Source organism: Lutra lutra, chromosome 5 (genome assembly GCF_902655055.1).
Source record: "Lutra lutra chromosome 5, mLutLut1.2, whole genome shotgun sequence".
Lineage (NCBI taxonomy): Eukaryota > Metazoa > Chordata > Mammalia > Carnivora > Mustelidae > Lutra > Lutra lutra.
In genome coordinates, this window is record NC_062282.1 from 51,452,050 (window position 1) to 51,473,742 (window position 21,693).

Genomic DNA, 21,693 nt, shown 5'->3' on the forward strand with positions numbered 1-21,693 from the left:
TGCAGGGGGACTTGCACGCCAGTACTCATGGACACCTCTCCTTATGTATGCGTGCACGGTGCTCCACACATTGCCACCCGCAGATACATATGTGCACATAAACAGGCACGCCGGTGTTAACAGACACATGCACACGGACACACACACACCCACACTCGTTTCATGCCCGCAAACTAGGATCCACACACTCAGAAACACCCACCTTCACATCCAATACATATTCTTCCTGTTGTAGACCACTTCCAAAGATGGCGGCCGTGGATTCCTTTCTTCTCTGCACGTGCGTGCTTTTCTGCCTCTCCAATGGTCGATTCTATTTCTCTCCTCCTGAATATTTGTGGTAGAAGTAACACTCTGAGATTTCTAAATCCAGACTTGAAGAGGATTGGCAGCCTCTGCTTCCTCCTCGTTGGAAGTGAGCTGCCGTGAAGGAAGCTCAGCCTCCGAAGCCACCATGCTGTGAAGAAGCCCAGGTTCGTCACGCGAGGAGACAGAGGAGCCATGCAGAGAAGCACTGCGTCAAACACGGGAGGGAAGCCTCCATCTTCCAGCTCAGCCCAGTGACTAGTGGAATAGAGCATCATGAGTCAGCACAGATGGTGCCAGGTGGAGAGGACCACCCCCAGGCATACCCGGTCCAAATTCCTGACCCACAGAACTATGGGGACTGATCAGGTTTTGTGTCAGGTTTTGTCAGCAAACCCTGAGATGGCAAATGAAAAGTTCACTCCAGACACCAACGTAGGAGGAAGGAGAGGGCCTGCGGGCCAGACGCTCCAGAGGCAAAAGGCCTCGAGCTGAGCTCTAGCTCTGCTTTTATTGTGAGTTTAATCAATCCGCCTCGTGCAAGGCAAGGAGTTTGTGAAGTCCGTGACCACTGCACGTGCCCGTGTTGACTCCCTAGTCGAGAACCTTGAGCCGCGGTAAGAATCTGGTCGCCTACAGCCAAGAAACTTCAGAGGAGGCCCAGGGTTCAGGGCGCTCCTTTGCTTTACCATGAGTCTCCGCTAGGGAGGCATCTATAAGTCAGGTTCTATCCATCCAGGCACTGCGAATCCCCACAGTTTTGCTGTTTTAAGCCACTGTGTTTGGGAATGGTTTGTTATACAACAATGGGTCACTGAAACACCGATAGATATTATACAGTCGTATGTCATACACACAAGCCATGTAGACTCAGAGACGTGCTTGCATACATACACACACCTGTCTACACAACATCCATTCCCATGTCTTTTTTTAACATTTTTATTTTATTTTTTAAAAGATTTTATTTGAGAGAGAGAAAGAGAGTGAGTGGGGGGAAGGGCAGAGGCAGAAGCAGACTCCTCGCTGAGCAGGGAGCCCAACATGGGGCTTGATCCCAGGACCCTGAGGCCATGACCTGAACCTAATGTAGACCCTTAACTGACTGAGCCACCCAGGTGCCCCTGTTTTTTGTTTTTTTTTTTAATTTATTTTTTATGTTTAAAGATTTTTTTTTTAATTTTTTTTTGAGTAATCTCTATACCCAATGTGGGACTCAAACTCACTATCCAGAGATAGAGTTCCAAGCTCTACCAGCTGAGCCCTGGGCACCCCACCCATTAGCTCTCCTGACAGAACTCTGTCAAATGACTGACATTCCTCTAAGCAGTCTTGTGCTTTTTTTTTTTTTTTAAGATTTTTTATTTATTTATTTGAGAGAGTGAGCAAAGAGAGAGAGAGAGCAAGCACAAGCGGGGGGAGGGGCAAAGGGAGAGGGAGAAGCAGACTCCCTGCTGAGCAGGGAGCCCTATGTGAGGCTGGATCCCAGGACCCTGAGATCATGACCTAAGACAAGGCAGATGCTTAACTGACTGAGCCACCCAGGTGCCCCAGCCTTGTGTTTTAAAAAGCTAATTCTATCCTTAGCTCCAGGAGGGGCTGTCCTGATTAGTTTAAGTGGAACTTGGTAGTCTCTGTCCTCTTAAAAGAGACTGGTTTAGTTTTCACCGTGTGACCAAGTTCTAGCAATGAGGCATGGCTGCCTGGTGGGGGGCAGGGAATAGGATTGGGATTTCTGGAAAAACTTGTGTTTTCCTTCTTAGGAAAGTCACCCCAAAAGCAAAGATGCATTTATCTGTTACTGGATTCTTAGTGTCTCAGTGTGGGATTTGGAAATGCTGCAGTCACTTTGTGACCAGAAGGATACTGCATCCCAGCAGAGAGGTGGAAAGCACAGGTTCTTTTTATTTTTTTTTAAAGATTTTATTTATTTATTTGTGATCTTGTAGAAGATCACAAGTAGTCAGAGAGACAGGCAGAGAGAGAGGAGGGAGCAGGCTCCCTGCTGAGCAGAAAGTCCGAGATCCCAGGACCCTGGGATCATGACCTGAGCTAAAGGCAGAGGCTTTAACCCACTGAGCCACCCAGATGCCCTGAAAGCACAGGTTTCTTAAAGATGGTTTTGATCAGGGACGCCTGGGTGGCTCAGTTGGTTGGACGACTGCCTTCGGCTCAGGTCATGATCCTGGAGTCCCGGGATCGAGTCCCGCATCGGGCTCCCAGCTCCACGGGGAGTCTGCTTCTCTCTCTGACCTTCTCCTAGCTCATGCTCTCTCTCACTATCTCTCTCTCAAATAAATAAATAAAATCTTTAAAAAAAAAAAAAAAGATGTTTTGATCAATGCGCTCAGTCAGCTTGAGAGTCCTTTCCTCCTTGTCTCTGAAACTCCAGTTATGTGAGATAATAACTATTGTTTGAGGGTTTTTATTTGCTCTATTTGCTTTTACTTGTAGTCTAGGCATCCAATTAATATCTCTCTCCCTTTCAGTAAACACACACTCCCACATGTCTGTGTACAAACAGATCCAGAGCCGTTCACAGAAAACTACAGCTGAACACACGCGCACTCTGCTTTGTACGTACACACAAGTACATAACACTTCACATGTGTACACACCTTATACACAGGGAGAGCACACATTCTCCCACACAGAGCTATAGGGACACAGCTGTGTACATGCATACACTTTGTCACACATGTGTGCCATTCCTCTTACAGTATCATAGACATACATGCACCTGGGCAATGCGCTTTTCTGTACAGAGAGGCACAAAGACACACATACTGGTCACATTGCTATCAACACAAATTTGCCCATGCCTTCACCATGTCTGAACAGCCATGATGAACATACCCACAGCTCCAAGGGTCTGCTTGGCTGTGAGTGAGATGAGAAACCACAGGCAGAGGCCAACAGCACCTCACCCAGGACTGACAGCAAGTTCTGGAAAGAGTTAGGAAAGAGGGACTTGCAGACCGGAACACAGCCCAGGAAGCAGGAGGTCAATTCCAGTGTGCCTTAGGTGTGTACAGCGGCTCCCTGGTCATGGAAGCCGAACTAAACATAGCACCAAGGAAGGCCGGGAGGAGTCTGTTTCCACCTCGAAGGGGAAGGAAAACCTTTACCCCACCACCCAGCACTTCCTTCCATATTGACACAAAACCTACTTGGCTCTCCAAGGAGTTTTCTTTGGGTACTTCCTAGGCAAACAATGGACTTAGGTATTGCACAAAAGTGAATTCTCACCATTTATGCCACTGGGCATTCTAGAGAGACAGAAAAGTATGTGTAAAGGCAAGTAGGTGCAAAGTAGCAGAGCAGAGTGAGTAGAGAGTGGGTGAGTCCAGTGATAATGAGTTTGTAGCAGAGAAGGAGGGCACAGCAGAAAATGAGGCTGGGGAGCTGAGAAAGGCCACGTCAGGCCCCTGGGTTTACCTTTAAATTCCCATGGCCCGTTCCCTCATCCTGACCCCTGGTGCCATGTGACTTTGCACTCAGACCTTCCTCCGCCACCCATTGCTCTTCTCATGCCCTTGATATGCACAGTCATGAAGGAGATGCTGTGGAAGATAAGGTAGCAAGAAGCACATTTCCTTTCTGGCTTGTGTATGAGATGCTTTGGGCTTTATTTTCTAAATTCCCCTTCTTTTATATTTTCTCCTAACCCAGAGCAGTTGCCGAGAATATTCTGAAGTTAGCTTTTATTCTTTGACAATGTAAATTCATCTTTCAGAAATTTCATGTTCCCAAGTTTAATAAAAAGCAATTTCCAGGGGCATCTGGATGGCTGGCTCAGTCAGTGGAGCATGTGACTCTTGATCTTGGGGTTGTGAGTTCAGGCCCCACATTGGGGGTAGAGATGATTTAAAAATAAAATCTTAAAAAAAAAAATTTCCCAATAGTACATATACATAGAGTGTATACAAATATATAGAGTAGAATCCCATTATGAATAAAATGTTCGTATGTGTGTTTATATGTGCATATCATGAGGGCTGAAAGATATTTATACCAACTGTTGTACAATAGTTTCATCTGAGTGAGAGGGTTACAGAGGATCCTTAATGTCCTTTAGAATTTTCTGCATTTTCTGAATTTTATGCAAATAGCACAGGTTACTTTTATCTCCAGGAGAAAATTATTTCAAACTTTAAAAAAATTTAATCTACATTTTTTAAAAGATTTTATTTATTTATTAGAGAGATGGAGAGAGAACACAAGTAGGCAGAGCGGCAGGGAGAGGGAGAAGCAGGCTCTCCTCTGCACAGGGAGCCCAGTGCGTGGCTTGATCGCAGGACTCTGGGATCACGACCTGAGCCGAAGGCACCTGCTAAACCAACTGAGCCACCCAGGCGCCCCTACATTTTAGCTAAAAGTATAAAGCTGGTTGTGAGAAACCAGGAGAAAATTTCAGGGAGAGGCGAGAAGAGAACTAAATGAGCTCTCACATGAGAGAACACTCCAGGTCTTCAGGGGGGCGCGCCCTGCCCTTACCAAGGGGGCCTGGCAGCCCATCCTCTAGACCAAGGCCAGTCAAACAGGTAACGGGGTCACAGACACAGCTCCAACCTCAAGGGATGTCTGATCTAGGCAGGAAATGTGAGTCATGTGTGCATGAGAAGTGTGCCAGGCGGTATATGAGAGGTGAGCTGGAGAGAAGGAGCTCACTTGGGGGTCTGGAGATGCGGGTTCTTTTCTCAGAATTTACTTATTTGACAGAGAGAGAAAGAGAAAACAAGCGGGGGTGGGTGGGTGGGTGGTGGTGGTGGTGGTGGTGGCAGGCAGAGGCAGAGGGAGAAGCAGGCTCCCCGCTGAGCAGGGAGCCCCATGCGGGACTCATTCCAGGACCCTGGGATCATGACCTGAGCCAGAGGCAGACACTTAATCGACCGAGCCCCCAGGCGCCCCTGGAGATACAGCTTCTGTTGCCACTCTGGCACCCAGTGACCTTGGGCAAGTGGCTTCACCTCTGTGCACTTCAATCTTCTTATCTGTCAAAGGAGTTTAATGACAATAACAGGGATGCCCTGATGTTCAGATAAGATAGCCTGTCACCCTTTGTGACCTCTGAGGTGTGGCACAGGTCACCTCCCCCATAGGCAACCAAACCTCAAGGCCCAAGCATCTACCCGTGCCCTGTAAATTCAGACGCAAGCCGGAGACAAGTGGACCGTTTGGGAAGAGGGCCACCTCTGGATGGGGCTTAAAACTCCCACCACACAGGCCGCAGTCAGCGCAGCTCTGACATCCCCGAACAGGTCAGAGAGGGTACCATTGCCTCAGCGCAAAGACCTGCACAGCAGGCTCCTCTCCACAGAGCAGTACAGCCCAAGGAGAAACCAAAAAAATGGGAGTAGCCACTGGCCAGCCTTCTCCGAATGTCCAATCCTTTCCATAATTTAACTGCCTCCTCCGGATAATTACTTTTCTCCTGCTTATGAGCTTAGAGCAATAGTAGTTTCCAATAACTAGAGACTTAATAAGGCTAAATTATAATGAGTGTCCTGCGGAATTACATACTGCATTAACACCAAATGAGTTCATTAGAAATTCATTAGGAGTGATTCCTAGGATGGCCACAGGAATTAATCACAGTTAGCCAGAGGCAGGAGAGGGGAGGATGAATAATTGCACAGGCAACTGGATGAAGACCTTTTGGCACCTGACTTTGGCCTGAAGCCATATTTTCTGAGGGTCATGGCAGCTGGGGTTGCAAGTGTGGAGGTGAGGTTGTTTGGATGTTGCTGGAGCTACTTCCTGCACTTCTCCTCCTCCTTCCCTGCTATGGCCCCAGGCAGGATCAGACCTGCAGATGTCGGGGTCAGCAGTCTTCCTTTCCAGGCCTTAGTAGCTAAGGCATCATAGAGCGGACCTGCAGTTCTTGGAAGAACGTGCAATTCCCCTTTCTCCATAAGAGCAGGTGCCGTCTCCTTTCTGAGCGTCTTGTCTTCATGTACGGGGTTACCAATCCTCCTGGCAGGTGGGTTTGACTGTTAGCCCCATTCTGCCAGCGTGGAAACCCAAGCACAGAAATTGAGTCGCCTGCCCAAGTGATAACGGCCAGTAGTTGGCCAAGCTAGGAATTTGAGTCTTAAGGGGAGCGCTGTAAGGATGGGGGACCGTTGAAGGTGAGTCGCTCATCTTACCTTCTTGCTGCCTGGGGTTATGTGCCATCTTGAGATCTGGTAGTTTAGCTTTTCCAACCTTTCTATGAGCTACCCATATCCTCCCCAGAAATTTCTTTTTTGTTCGGTGATCCCTAAGAATCAGTGTCTGTTACGTGTATCTGCAGGAGCCCTGACTAATGTCTGAGTCGATCAGCAAGGACTGGTTGGAGTCCTACCAGGGGTCTGCTCTGGGTGGGCTGTGCAGATCACAGAGATGCACGTGGCAAACTTCCTGCTCTCCGGTAGAAAAGCAACAGTAACAGTTGCTGCTTCAATCTCAGGTAGAAAAGCAACAGTAACAGTTCAATCCTCTGCAGGTTATAAGCAGAAGGAAGCCTGGCCAGGGTGGACTACACTGGGGGCAGAAAAAGGTTTCTTGGAGAACACAGCACAGGAGCTGGTAGGATCTTGGGGGAAAGGTCACTGTTGTGGACACTTTCTGGGCACCTGTCCGTTCCCACAGTCCCCTTCCTCAAAAATTGTCCCTCTCCACCCGAGCAAGTGGTGGCCTTGTTGGTGGGATGGAGTGTCTGCAGCCTCATCTATGCAGAACCACTGCATGGTTCTGGTGGAAGGTGGGGTCCACTTCCTAATAGGAAGCTGCAAAGGCCAGATAACTCCTGTGCCCCTCACCCAGTGGCAATGAGGTGCCTGCTTATGACTTCAGATCAATCAGACACTCCCACTGGGACATTTCCTCTGCAGCTGCTGATAAAAAGAAGCAGGGACAAGAGAATCCATTCCCGGGGTGCCTGGGTGGCTTAGTCGGTTAAATATCTGCCTTTGGCTCAGGCCCTGATTCCAGGGTTCTGGGATGGAGCCCCGAGTCTGGCTCAGCGGGAAGCCCACTTCTCCCTCTCTCTCTGCTTGCTGCTCTGTCTACTTGTGCTCTCTGTCAAATAAATAGATAAAATCTCTCTATTTTTTTTTTTTTAAGAGAAACTCCATTCTGGTGGGGGGCACTGGGAGATTGGGGGGCCATACCCACTGCCCAGGGCAACGGTGGCTGCAATGCCAGTGAGCCATGTCGCCATTGATAAGGACGCAAACTGCCCAGCCCAGCAGATCCCAACAAAGCACTGCTGTGATGTCACTGAGGCCATGGTTCTAGCTGCTTATCCTCTTGTGTCTGGGCTTGTTTTCCAAGCCTGACAATTCTGTGATCTAATCTATAATCTTTCAATAACTTTCTTTTCCGCTCACATCTGTTTCCATTGCTTGCACTAAAGACCCCTGCCATCCTGCCCCCAGATGGCTGGACTAGAGCAGACATCTGACTCATGATGGACCCATCAGATTACGTCTCCTGACTTAGCTTTTGTTAGTTGCTCAGAAAGCCCTGAAGGTCTGGGTGAGGGCGGGCAGGAGAAAAAGGACAGCAGGAAGCCAGGATCATGAGAGAAGCTGCCCATGACGCCGGAAGGGCTGGCTTCTGGCGCTTTCCAGTTCCTGGTCCTGGTTCCTCCCTGTCTCCATTTCTACCCCTTGGGTTCTCCAAGTCTGCCGTGCATCCATACATTAGATTGAACCATATGAAATTGTTGTTTTGTAAGGTCAAGAAGATCAAATATTAGCAATTACATATGGTTTAACCTAGTAAGTTCCCCCTTTTGGCCTAGCCCAGCTCAAGTGGGTTTCTTTCTTGCAACCTGGAGGTCTGTGTCTGCGACAGTCAGACATTCCATCAGCTCAAAAATAGAGCGGAACCATCGGAGACAGAGCAGAAACAGAAAACAAGGGTTTTCCTGTCTGCCCGATACTGTTTCCAGTGAGGGGCTGCCCTGCAGAAGGAAGGCTATAGGACTTCCCATCTCATCTCTAGTACCGTCTCCGAGGTCACCGTCCTGTGCTGGCTTGCTTATTTATTTGAGAGTGAGCAGGGGGAGGGGCAGAGGGAGACAGAGAGAGAGAGTCCTCCCTCAGGCTCCCTGTTGCGTCGGATCCCAGGGCCTTGAGATCATGATCTGAGCAGAAATCAAGAGCCAGCCGCTTAACCCACGGAGCCACCCAGGCGCCCCCCAACCCCGGCCCTGGACTGGTTTATGATCCATGGGTATCTTTTTTTTTTTTTTAAAGATTTTATATATTTATTTTTTAAGTAGTCTCAACAGCCATGGTGGGGCTCGAATTTATAATCCCAAGATCAAGAGTTGTGTGCTCTACCCACTGAGCACCCAGGTGCCACTAAATTCCTCTTTCAAAGGCTCAAAAATTTTTAGTAACTTACTTAGAGGTATACAAATGAAATGGAAGAGCCAGGATTTGACCCCCAGGCCTTTGTGGGATTTAAACTCACATTTTCACTTCACAGATCTTTTAAATAAATTCTCTGGAACTTTCTGATCAGTGCTTATGTTACAAATTATAGACCAGATTAGTGGCCTTTCACTTTTGGGGAGGCCCCCTTGAAACACCTGACAAAAGCCAGGGACCCACTCCAGAACATTCATAAATGTGTTCAGGGAGATGACTGTGACTGCAAAGCTGGTGACTAGACACAGTAGCGTTGAAGCCACACAGCTGGCCAGCCCTGGCAACACTGACCTAACACACACAGGCAACCCTCACAGACATTGCAGGTTCTGTCCCAGACCACCGCCAAGTTGGACGACGTTTCTGGTTTCCGAGCACATATAAAACTTAGTTTACACTATGCTGTGGTCTACTAAGTGTGCAGTAGCGGCTGTCTGAAAAGACAACGTTTTATTGCTAAAAATGCTAACCATTGGGTGCCTGGGTGGCTCCGTGGTTTAAGTGCCTGCCTTCGACTCAGGTCATGATCTTAGGGTCCTGGGATTGAGCTCAGTGGGGATTCTGCTTCTCCCTCTCCCTCTGCTGCTCCCCCAGCTTGTACTCTCTCTTTCTCTCTCTGTGTCAAATGAATAAAATCTTAAAAAAAAATCCTAACCATCATCAGACTTCTAGTGAGTCATAAGTATGAATCACAGCTCACCATCACAAATATAATGGTCATGAAAAGTTTGAAATATTGCTTGAACTACCAATTGTGACACAGAGACACAAAGTGAACAAATGTTATTGGAAAAATAGGACTGGTAGACTTGCTTAACATGGAGTTTTGTTTAAAAAAAAAAAAAGGGAGCATCTACAAAGCAGAATAAAGCAAAGCACAACAAAATGAGATATGCCAGGCTCTGTGAAAAATGCTTTACAAAAATTAACTTATTTATTTTTTTAAGGATTTTATTTATTTATTTGACACAGAGAGAGAGAGAGAGAGCACAAGCAGGGGGAGCTACAGGCAGAGGGAGGAGTAGGCTCCCTGTTGGGCAGGAGCCTGATGCAGGACTCACTCCCAGGACCTGGGATCATGACCAGAGCCGAAGGCAGACGCTTAACCGACTGCGCTACCCAAACGCCTATTAATTAACTTATTTAAGTAACTACGAGAAAACAGAAACACAGGAAGATAAATGATTTGTCCAAGCTCACGCTGCCAGTGAGTGACAGATCTGGGATTCAAACCCTGTCTTCTTAGCCTCAGAGTCTCCAACACGTCTGCTTCAAATGGTATGTTAACAAAGTCCTGACTGGGTGTCCCGAGGGAATGCTGAGTTTCTTAGCCTCTGACTCCTGAGAGCACAGCTAGGAAAGTCATCATGGAATAAATTGTCCTCAAAGATCCCACTGAGCCTTGACACTCTAGGATCAACTCCAAGTTGCACTTGCAGATTTTTGGTTGAGGAAAGAAGTGGAAGGAAGTTTGGTTAAGGTACGTGTAACCCTAGTCAATCACTTACTCCAAGCAAAGTGCTAGAAGGTCCTGGGGTGGGGAGGTTAGGAGGAGGGGCTTCTCCAACCAGGGACTAAAGCACCTGCATTTCTCACTCCCTAGGCTAGTTACTCTCAGAATAATGGTGGCTGATTTGAAGCTAGAGCCAGAGTCCAGTGGGAAGTGGGGGTGGCTCAGGGGCATTAGCCTTGGGGCTCTTCTTGACCTCCACTGCGATAGAGTCCTCTCTGTTAGCTCAATTGCCCCATAAACCTCACTGTGATATGGAGGCAGTTTTGAGTTCATTTATATCCCTCTTGGAAGGTTCACAATGAGTAACTGAAGGAACAGGTGGACCCCAGCTAAAAAGGGGAAAGGGGCAGGGCATGGGTGGGAGGAGGGAATGGAGGGTCAGATGTGCTTGTAAACTCCCACGAAGGGGAAAATTAGCACCGCTGAAGTCAGGCGTCCAGGTGCCAATGTCGTCCGGTCCCACACCCCCACCACGCCTGCCTTGCATTTGATGCTGACCTTGGATGAGCAGCTATTGAGGAAAAAACAGTTCTGACGATGCAGAAGGAGGTCAATGGGAAAGGAAATTAGGTGGGGCCCCGGAGAGGCTGGCTGGTCCATCCTGCTGGCTCTTTTGCACATCCTCTGGCTTGGAGCGTCTCAGGGTAACTGTAGCACAACCACTGGGAGGGTAGCAAATGCAGATTCCAGGGTTCCCCCAACCTGCCAACTCAGAACTTCTGGCCCAGAAATTTCTATTTTTCACAAGCCTTCCTTTCCTTCACAAGACTGGCACTGTAAGAACACAACCTCAGGGCGCCTGGGCGGCTCAGTCGGTTAAGCGTTGGACTCCTGATTTTGGCTCAGGTCATGGTCTTGGGGTCCTGGGATCGAGCCCCTGCCCCATGCTCAGTGGGGAGTCTGCATCTCTCCTCTCCCTCTCTCTCCTGGCCTACTCCTTTCTCCCTCTCTCTGTCAAATCAGTCAATCAATCATCAATCAATCAATCTTTAAAAACAAAATGTTCCAGATCCCATAACTTTGTGATTCCATCCCGGGGTTTTACTTCAAGGAAATGCTTTCTAAAAAAATCATATAAAGAAACTCACTGTGGTCTCACATTTAATGGAGTAAGCTGGGCCCACCAAAAGTCCAACAGTAAACATTATGCATCTATTTCTAATAATAAACATGGCAGCTCCATGGAAACATGGGACTGTGTTTTCAAACTAATGCTGAGCAAAGAAAAATAGAGTGGTGTATTGCATTTATGTAGTGATTATAGCCCTTATTTATCTGCCATAATTGAGGTCTGTGAGAAAGAAACAGGATGAGAGAGGAGACAGAAAAGCAAAAGAGGGAGGAAGAAAGCAGAAGAAAAGGAACACTTATTGAGTCAGGGCAATGGGTTATGGAGGATTTGGAAATTTCTTTAAATGCTGTTGACAGTGGTTGGCACTCTCCACAGGGGCTCTGTGGCTTTGGGCAAGTTACTCCTCTAAAGCCCTGTTTCCTCCTTGGCAAAATGGGGAAAATGACTCTGACTTCATAAACTCCCTTTGAAGAATGAATGAGGTAATCTGTGTAACACACTCAGCAGCGTGCCCAGTGCATAATAAACACCTGATAAATGTAACCATTATTGCTGTTGCTCTGTCGTCATCAGTATTGAAGAGGGGAAATCCTCACACGCTCGAGGTGCGAGCGGACACGGCTCTAGGCTTTCCGACAGGCAGCAGAGTAACAGATATAAACATAGATACAAAACCCCTTTGTTCCAGGGATTTCCCATCTAGAAATTCATCCTTTAGTAAATAATCTGACATGTATACCAGGGTGTGAAAGAGAACGTTTATCTCAACTTTCCAACCGAGCCCCGGCAGAGCGGCTCTGGCAAAGAAGGGCGGCAGGGGGTAGTGACCAGAGAACACAGCATCACCATTCACAGGAGCGTCCACAGAGTGGGTTTCAGGAAGCGCGCCCCTCGGGCACTCAAAGAGTGCCATGAAAGAGATGGGAACTCCAGATACGCACATTCACACCACGTTCAACAAAGCCATCTAGGCCAAAGGAATAAGGAATGTTCCATTCCGTCTCAGTGTGCGGTGGTCCAGAAAACACCACGAGAATGAAGAATCACCAAACAAGCTCTCTAGGCTGGTTGCTTAAGTACCTGCCACCACTTTTGGAAAATCTATAGACAGTTAATGTAGATAAGAACTATTTGCTGACTGTCAAGGGCATAAAACTGAAAAAAATTTTATCTCAGAATTATTTTTATAGAAAAGTTTAGAAATAACCTGAAAATCCAGCAATAGCTATGTAAATTACAACATACAGACAATAGAATATGAACTAAAAGGGATACGATTTACCTTCATGTCATGATACAGACATGTACCCATATCATTACAAAAAAATGAGGTTACAGGGCCGCCCAGGGGGTTCAGTGTGTTAAGCGTCTGCCTTCAGTTCAGGTTATGATCCCAGGGTCCTAAGATCGAGCCCCGCATTGGGCTCTTTGCTCAGTGGGGAGCCTGCTTCTCCCTCTCCCTCTGCCTGCTGCTCCCCCTGCTTGTGCCCTCTTTCAAAATAAGTCAATAAATTTTAAAAAACAAAGAAACTTGGTTACAGCACAGTATAGTCTCATTTACATAAGAAGTATATGTACACGTTTTAAGTTCAGAAGGATAGATACAAACTATTATCAAGGGCCATCTCTGCCAAGTGACAGGACTGTTAATTGTTCTGACTTACGAAATGTTAATATATATAACTTATCAGAAAATCCATGACAATGATAAAGATGATGAGGATGGGTCGCCTGGGTGGCTCAGTGGATTAAGCCGCTGCCTTCGGCTCAGGTCATGATCTCAGGGTACTGGGATCGAGTCCCGCATCGGGCTCTCTGCTCAGCGGGGTGCCTGCTTCCCTCCCTCTCTCTCTCTCTCTGCCTGCCTCTCTGTCTACTTGTGATCTCTCTCTGTCAAATAAATAAATAAAATCTTTAAAAAAAAAAAAGATGATGAGGATGTGGATGTGTGTATGTGTGTGTGTTTATGGTCTTCTAAAAAATAAGGCCCCTGGCAGGAGTAAGGAATTCCAAGACTGGAGACTGAACACTGGCAAAATGGGGCAAAGGAGGTTTCATCTGCTCAGAAATCACTGGGTCCCAGAGCTGTGGTGAGGTCTGCTTTAGACAGAAATGATGGGGATTCAAAAAGAAAAAAAAAAAAAAAGAAAGAAAGAAATGATGGGGATTCACGAAGAGCTGATTCTGGAAAAGGAGACCGACTTGCAAAAATTTTCATATTTAATAATAAAAAAAGGAAACTCCTCAGAGAAGTTATGATCAGTCGAATCTAAGGAGCAGTCCTAGAAGACTTGGAAGTCTGGGGTCTGAATCCCCACCCTGCCAGCTGTGAGCTTCGAACAACACAAAATCCACCAAGCTCCTGGCCTGTGGCTGGCATGTGGCGGGTCTTTGGTGCACCCTTGCAGCTCCTGCTCCAAGCTGCTCCCTGGGCCCCTGGGCTGCTGCCTGACCTTACCGGCATTACCAGCACCTTGCTTCTATCTCTCCTTGCAGGGCTCTTTGCTGCAGTCAAACTCATTTTTCCTTTCGTCATGGCCCTTCCCACCTCCATCACACTGTTCCCTCATCCTAGAGTATTGTCTCCTGTATTTCCCACCTTCTCCAACCTTCTGTCTCTCTAAACATCCAAGTCCTATGGTTCCTTCTGGACCAGCATCAAATGCCATCTCCTAGCAAAGATTCCTCGCCCCCCAGCTGCCGGCTTGCTCCTTCCCTGTGCCCCAGGCCACACATAGGCATTTGTCTAGGGACTGGTCACATCCTGCCTGCATTAGGGTCCTCCACAGTTCTGTGTTTTGTCTCTGAACTAGACTGGAAGTTTTTGGGGGGAGGGTATATGTTTCGTTCATCCATGTCATCTCGGTGCCTGTCCTGCAAGCGGTAGGTGCTCCATGTGCTTTGGTGGATGAATGAGGGGCTGAACAAGTAAGTAAGGGGTGCAGAGCATGGCTAGAAGGTAGGGGAAGGATGAACGGAGGGAGGGAGGGCAGAGGTGGCTGAGACCTTGGAAGCTCTGGCATTGCCATCGCCCTTGCTGGGAGTGGCAGAGGGAGCACTCCCCCAGGCGAACAACCTCAAGGCTCCACTGGGCTGGGTCCTGCCCTCGTTGTAAAACAGCAATTGCTTCCTCTTCAGGGCTGGAGGGAGAGGTGGGGTGACTTAGGGGCCGAGCCCCAGCGTGTGACGGCAGAGTTTATAAACTGGGGCTCCGGGCCCCTCAGCACCACGACACTTCTTCCTCATCCTCCAGCTGTCCCAGCAGCATGGCCTTCAGTGGCAAGTACGAGTTCGAGAGCGACAAGAATTATGACGAGTTCATGAAGTGCCTCGGTGAGTGAGGGCATGAGGACCCCTTCCCTGGGTTAGTTTGTCACAGCCAGCTTGGGGCCACCAACCCAAACTCCTTGCGACCCAGAGAAGCTGAGTTACTAGTCCGAGGACACACAGCCAGTAGTTGGTGAGGTGCAGACTTGACTGGTTTACTCATTCATTCATACATACACTGAAGACCTGCTACAGGCGAGGGCCAGCCCGGGTTCCTGATGGGCTGCCTCAGCATGACGTGCCCAAGGTCATGCTGTCAGTTAGGGGCAGAGATCATGAGCACCCAGGACCCAGTGATGAGATGATGAGTGGTGCCTGGGGAGAGGTGACCCAGAGGCCAGGTGTGACAAGCCACGCATTCATTTGGCCATTCAACAAACATGGGCCTCTTACTGCGCTAGGAACTGTGGGCTGAGATTAGAAAAGCGCTCCCCTTCACTGCTCCGTTTGCAGTGCCCATTGTGAGGAACCCATGGGACCGTGGCCGTGACACTCCTGCAGAAATCCTGGGGCACTCTCTAAGTCGAGGCAGTGCCATTGTCAAGAGTCAGAGGGAGGCCCCAGGGGATGAGAGGCCCTGAGAGCAGAGCATGTGCGCTCTGGGGCCTTGGGGAGATAAGAGCCCTTCTGAGTCAGTTACTGGGAGTGGCCCAGAAGGAACGGTGACTTGGTTTCACCTACAACAGCCTCATGTAGAATTGCAATGGCACCAGTCTCAGTGGTAGACCTGGCTCTGCTGTTAGCCTCCGAGGAGAGGCTGGGAAGCCTGTTTCCTGCTCTGGGTCTTCACTGCCTCATCTGTGAAACACCAGTGTTAGAAGACAGTCTTGATGGTCCCGTTCATCTAGGACCCTGGGAGCATGGCAGTGTCTGTTATATTTGTGTTATAGTGCTGTCAGAAGAGCAGCTAGTATTTATTGTCAATTATATACCAGGAGTTTTACAAGACACAATCACTTTAATTTCATCCTCGCAACAGCCTTGTGAAATGGACCTTATTACCCCCATTTTGTTGATGGGAACACTGAGGCTCAGAAAGGTATCCAAGCTCTTGGTTCATGGTAGAACTGGGATTTGTGCTCTTGACCATCGTGCTAGCCTGCCACCAGGCAGGAAAGCCTTCTCCCAGAGCCACAGGCTGTCAGCAGCTCTTACATGCCGCTCTGCTCATCCCTGGGCCAGGACTCCCCAGTGATGCTATCGAAAAGGGCCGAAACTTCAAGATTGTCACGGAGGTGCAGCAGGACGGGCAGAACTTCACCTGGTCCCAGCACTACCCGGGCGGCCACTCCATGACCAATAAGTTCACCATCGGCGAGGAGTGTGACATGGAGACCATGGGGGGCAAGAAGTTCAAGGTGCCACTAGTTGCCCTTCCTTCTTTCCTACTAAGCCTCTGGCTAACTTCTTGGTCTCAAGCCTGTTCCCTGGGGCTGCACCCCAAGCTGAGGCTCGGTTCTCGAGTCTAGCGTCCAGACTTAAGCGCTTGAGTTACTCAGCAAGTTAGCCACTCCCCGTTCTTAATGCTTCGGTCTCTAACAGACACTGTTAAAAACTGTTAACACTTGCCAAGCACTTAATGTATATTCCAGACACCTGCTGAATTCTTCACACATGTTAATGCAGTGAATCCTACGAGTTACTATCCCATTTTACAGAGGAGGGAGTTAGGTTGAGCCCTGGGGTTCAGTCAACTTGGCCCTGTCACACAGCGCAGGCAGACCTTCACGCCCAGACAGCCTGGCTTCAGAGACCACAATCATTTGCTTGGGCTGCCTTCCTGCGTAGCCTACAGATGCATAGCCCTAGAATCGGACTCTCGTGGGTCCGAAACTGTAATCTTATGTAAGAAAGAAGTAAAAGGTGACTGTCCTCTCTTAACCCAACCTGATCCCGCAGATCTTCCACCGATGCTGAGTCCCCTCTATCGCCCACAGCCATGGCTGCCACGGTACAGAATGAGTGCTCCTAATGTTCATCTTCTGGCACTTGTGGATTTTAACAATTTCTCAGGATGTCCTTCTGTGTCAGCACGGATCGATTTGCCTTATTCTTTTTAATGCTCACACAGTATCTTACAGTATGTCGATGCTACCCTTCCTTTAACACACCCCCTCATTGATAGACCACTGAGGTTATTCACTGGTGGAGAGCTCGGATGGCTGTTTAGGTTGCTTACGATGACAATGCTGCAATCCACATCCCAGATGACATCATCATTATCCTAACAATAAGGATCTTAACCGACTCCACAGTTAACAAGGTGGGCTCCTCACGTGTGGGGCACTGTTCTAAGCACTTTCCATATGTCCTATGAAATTCTTCAGTCTTCTTAGGAACTCTGGAGGAGGTACCGTTACTACCCCCATTTCAGAGGTGAGAAAGCTGAGGCACAGCGAGGTTGAGGGACTTGTGTGTGTCGTCTGCTTCCTGCACTTCCGAGCCAAGTCCAATCCCAGAGGGGACTGGCCTGCATCTGGGGGCCTCTGCCAGCTTGGGTTCCGTGTTATGCTTCTCTTCCAGGCCACCGTGCACATGGAGGGTGGGAAGATCACAGTGGAGTTCCCCAACTATCGCCAGACCTCGGAGATCGTGGGTGACAAGCTGGTGGAGGTGAGTGTTGAGTGTCTGCTTGTTCCTGGGACGATGATGAGAACACTCTTCTGCCTCCAGCCCTGGCTCTAGGGGCATTTCCCACATGCCAGGCTCTTTGCTGAGTGCCCGGGGGACATCAACTCGTTCAACCTTCACGATACCCTGCTAGATAGGGATGTTTCCTTGCATCTTCCAGGTGAGGGCACTGAGGGGCTGGGAGCTGAGTGGCTAGCTGGAGGGCACCTAGCTTCTCTGACAGTGCTGGGAACTGACGCTTGGCGTGACTCTGTCGCCTCAGCGGCCCAAGCGTGGAAGCCTATGGGACCCTCCCCCAAGTTTAAACCAAGGGGGGAGTCTGGGTGGGCCCCACAAGGGCAGCCACCATGCTGCTCCACTCCCTCAAGGGACTTCAAGCCCTCCCCGCTAGATCTTCTGATTTTTTAAGAGAAGCTGGAACTTTGCACTTCTCTGTGAAACCTCCAGACTAAGCTTTGGCAATGAATTAAACCTTTGAAAAAATGCTGGCAGGGGTAACACACACATCTGTGGCTAGACCCTTTCCACACCCGGTGCTCTGTAAACACAGACTGGAGGTGCTGCTCTCCCTTCATCTCACTTCCATTTCTACCCCTGGGGTTCCAGAATTTTCCCCAGGTGAAAGAAATGGATGTGAAGTTAAAAGCAAAGGTAGGCTCTTCCACACTTCGTTCTCCCCTTGGGAGCACATGTCCTGGGCCAGAGCTCCCTGGGGTCCAGTCTGCCCTCCCCAAGACTCTCCAGAAGGGAAGTGATGCGGGAGGTGGGGTTTGCCACCCCCTTGTCCCCTCTTCTCTTCTTTATTCTCCCTCGTTTTCTTTTTCCTTCATCTCAAACCCAGCTAGAAGCTGAAGAGTCTCCATGACCTCCCATTATTCCGTTTTTACAGAGGCCACAGAGGATCAGAGATAACAAGTAACTTGTTCAAAGCCACGCAGCTAGTTTATGGTGGAGGCAGATCCCAGAGGCTGACTTCTAGACTAGGCTCTCTGCCAGCTCTCCCCAAGCTAGTGGGTCTTTAATTGAAAAAAAAAAAAAAAAAATCTAAAACTAAAGAGATGCACAGTATTTTAAAATATATATATATAAAAGAACAAAAGTGACTCTCCATTTTTTCCTGGATGGAAATTGACCTCTTAGAAAATCGATAAATGCTTTGGACACATTGTTACATGAAATGTCAGCCAGTGGGTTCTGACTCCCAGAAGCAAAGCTCCCAGCTTGTGAGGTGTGTGGGGAGCACCCAGAGCGGGAGAACCAGAAGCAGGTTGTGTTCAAGAGGAGGATCTTCCCAAACTGAACAAACCTGCTTCCTGATTCCGAGAGGCTCCTAACTATGGAGCCTGCGTGCTGTGAGCAGTGCCCACAGTTCAGGGTTGTCACGAGCACACACACACATGCATGCACAAGGGCAGAGGCATGCACACGGATTAGGTGCCAGAGAAAAGCTGTTTTGCTTGCCTATCTCCCATTCCTAGAGGCCCAGAATCATCCTGGACACCTCCATCCTTCACCAACAGGGATTGCATTAGGCGGGCATCCATCCTCCCCCTCCAGGTCACCGTCGCTCTAGACCAAGTCCCAGCCTCCTCCCTGCTCACAGCTCCCCCTCCATGCCATCTTGCTCCCAGTGCCAATCACATGGCCACCCTTGACGGAACTGCTTACACAAGACGCCATTTGCCACCCACTCACTTCTTGTGAGAAGGCTGCCTCCTCTGCTGGGTCTCAGAGGCCTCGAGCCAGGACATAGCACTGTACCTTCACTGGACAGCTCCCCCTTGCCTGCCTTTCTCCAGGGCAGGAACTATCTTCCCACCACCAAGCACAAGTGCTCCATAAAAGGTGTGTGGTGAAGTTGAGTGTGGCCTCTCCATCTTAAAGGGGTTACTTGACTCCTCCAGACTTCAGTATTCACATCTCTATAATGGGTACAATCCTACAGCAATGTTGGGAGAATTAAATGGGATAACACAAGGGAAGTGCCTGGAGTAGGTGAACTTCAGTGGACAGATGGAAGGTTACAATACAAAGAGCCCCATCAGCCCTAACATCTGTTTAGCACGTTTGCCTCGCTGAGTCTACACAGGAGCTCGTGTAACAAATTGGGAAACTGAGGCTCAGAGAAGTGGTGTGACCTGCTCACTTCTACTCGCGGCTGGGACTGGAGGCCTGTCTTCCCCGACTGTGTTCCGTCTCACTTAGGGACCCCTGCAGTGACTCCCTCTTTCTGGCTGCTTTCAGATCTCCACCATCGGAGGCGTGACCTATGAGCGTGTGAGCAAGAGGCTGGCCTGAGCAGCCAGGTGGGGCCCACAGGGAAAGCTGGAAGAAGAAAACATTCTGTTTGCTCTGAACCTCTTTGTCTTTGTTTTTGTTTTCTGGTGTCTTGGGGGCGGTTTTCTAGCTGGGTAAGGGTGGGAAAGCCCGGAGGATGGCTACACAGGGCAAACCTTGGCCCTGAGACCCCTGTGGGCTCAGCAGTGTGGCAGAGGAAGGCCTGAATGTGGACAGCAATACTCCCAACCCCCTGCTGTTCGAGAAGCAGGGTGGGCACACTTCTCGGCACCCTTGCCCCACCTTGCCATCTGCTTCTCTGAGGGTAGAGACACAGGGCTCCTTTAACACACTGACTCTTCATGTGGGCCACAGCGCAGGAGTATCAGATGGTGGTGGGGGGCACTTCCAGGAGAGGGTCCTGCTGCTGGCCTCCAAGGCTGGCAGATGAAGGAGGAAGACACCATGACTTGGCCAGAAAGGTGTTTTGGCATGGCCGTGGCTCTGCTGTTCATTGGCTGTGGAGGCATCCTTCCGGGCCTCAGTTTACCTAGTGGCACAAGAGGGGGCCAGGAGGACCAATAAGGGACTGAGGAGAAAGGAGAGAGTATTAGATGGCAAGTGGGCCATGGGAGTGCCAAGAGGGACAAGAAGGACCTGGGATGTCCTGGTTTGGACAGCAGTGCCTGAGAGACACTGTGAGGGGCTTCAGCTGGCTGGGGAAGGTGGTCTGAAGGTGGTCTGACCTCCTGCTGGGTTCCTGGAGCTGAGTCCAGGATTCTGAGGAAGGCTTTGGGTCTTCCCTGCTTGATTTTGTCTGTCCAGGGCATGGAGTGGGCACGGGGCGGAGGGGGGGAACGGCTTGTGCCCTGGCCAGAGAATCCCTAACCCAGAGCACTGAACGGTCCTTTTCCCATTCTCCTTCCTCCTTGGACCCCCAAGGACCCCTCCTTGACTTCTTGCCCTATATTTTTCTATATGGCAATTCACTTATTTTTGCTACAATAGAAACTTTACATCACTTCTACATTTTAACATCTTTTTCCATAAATCGATGAAAACTATCAAAAAAGCCAAAACTGGACAACAGCTACATTCCGTTAGAGCCCCGAGCCTGCGGCCTCCCTAAGTGAAGACAGATGTTAACAGGAAAAGCAGCATCAAGTAAGCCACACTGTCCTTGGCGAAATCAAAATTACTGCAAGGCTACTAAAAAGAAAATGTACCCGCTATGAGAGCTGATCATCTAAATTATCTTGATTGTCCAAGTCCCAGATATGGGGCCTTAGAAATTAGGCTTGCTAGTGCCTTGCACAAGGTCTAGCACACAGCAGGTGCCTCATAAGTGCTACCTGACCCAAGGTGCTTCCAGCCCCTGTAATGCACAGCCTTCACTGTCACAGCCCATCCTTGGTGACATGGCCCAGGTTACTGGCAGCTCCCTCCTGCCTCCTCCCACATTCTGCCCTGAAACTTGTTTACCTTCCCAAGAACAGCACTCAGCCTCCCCCCACCTCCCACCAAGCCAGTACCCGTGCATTCCATCGTTTTTGCCAAGACTTACTGCTAATTAAGTGAACTAGGTAAGCATTAAATTAAACTAGCAGTGTTGCTGTTTCCCCTCCAGACTGAATAATTACTCATAATGAGCTTGGATAATAAGTCTCTAAATAACAGAGAGTTAACCATAATTAGGCTGAAAATTGAGAGATTGAGAGAAAGAGGGAGGAGGAGGAAGGGAGAGGAGGGAGAATAGGAGAGAAAGGAAGAGGAGGGGGGAGGGGGGAATGGGGAGAGGGAGGCAGGGAGAGGAGAGGAGAGAGACTGTTCTTACTTTGGCGACTGATTCAAGGACAATCCAAATGGTTAGCAGGGGAGAAATTCTTAAGCCAGTATTGTTAAAGTCACACACGCATAGAAAAGCAGGACCTCAGAGCTCAACTAGTTTAAACTCTTATTTCACAGATACGGAAACAGCAGCTCAGAGAGGGGAAGACAATTGCACACAGTCACATGACAGGGAGTGTCTCTGAGAATAATGTGGGTTTTGGTATTGCCACCTGATGGAGGCTACAGCTTCTCAATCCATCTTCTGGAGCGGGGGCGGGGCGGGGGGGTGGTAGATGGAGTAAAGCGAGCTGGAG

General features: G+C 49.1%; 1 protein-coding gene across 1 annotated transcript; it reads left to right on the plus strand.

Annotated features, from left to right (window-relative positions):
- Positions 1 to 14,400: 14,400 nt before the first annotated feature.
- On the plus strand, positions 14,401 to 19,612 carry FABP6 (fatty acid binding protein 6). Its single transcript, XM_047731195.1, has 4 exons — positions 14,401 to 14,647; positions 15,824 to 15,999; positions 17,165 to 17,254; positions 19,517 to 19,612. Exons 1-4 carry the CDS (start codon positions 14,581 to 14,583, stop codon positions 19,568 to 19,570), a joined length of 387 nt encoding a protein of 128 aa, XP_047587151.1. The 5' UTR covers positions 14,401 to 14,580; the 3' UTR covers positions 19,571 to 19,612.
- Positions 19,613 to 21,693: the final 2,081 nt, after the last annotated feature.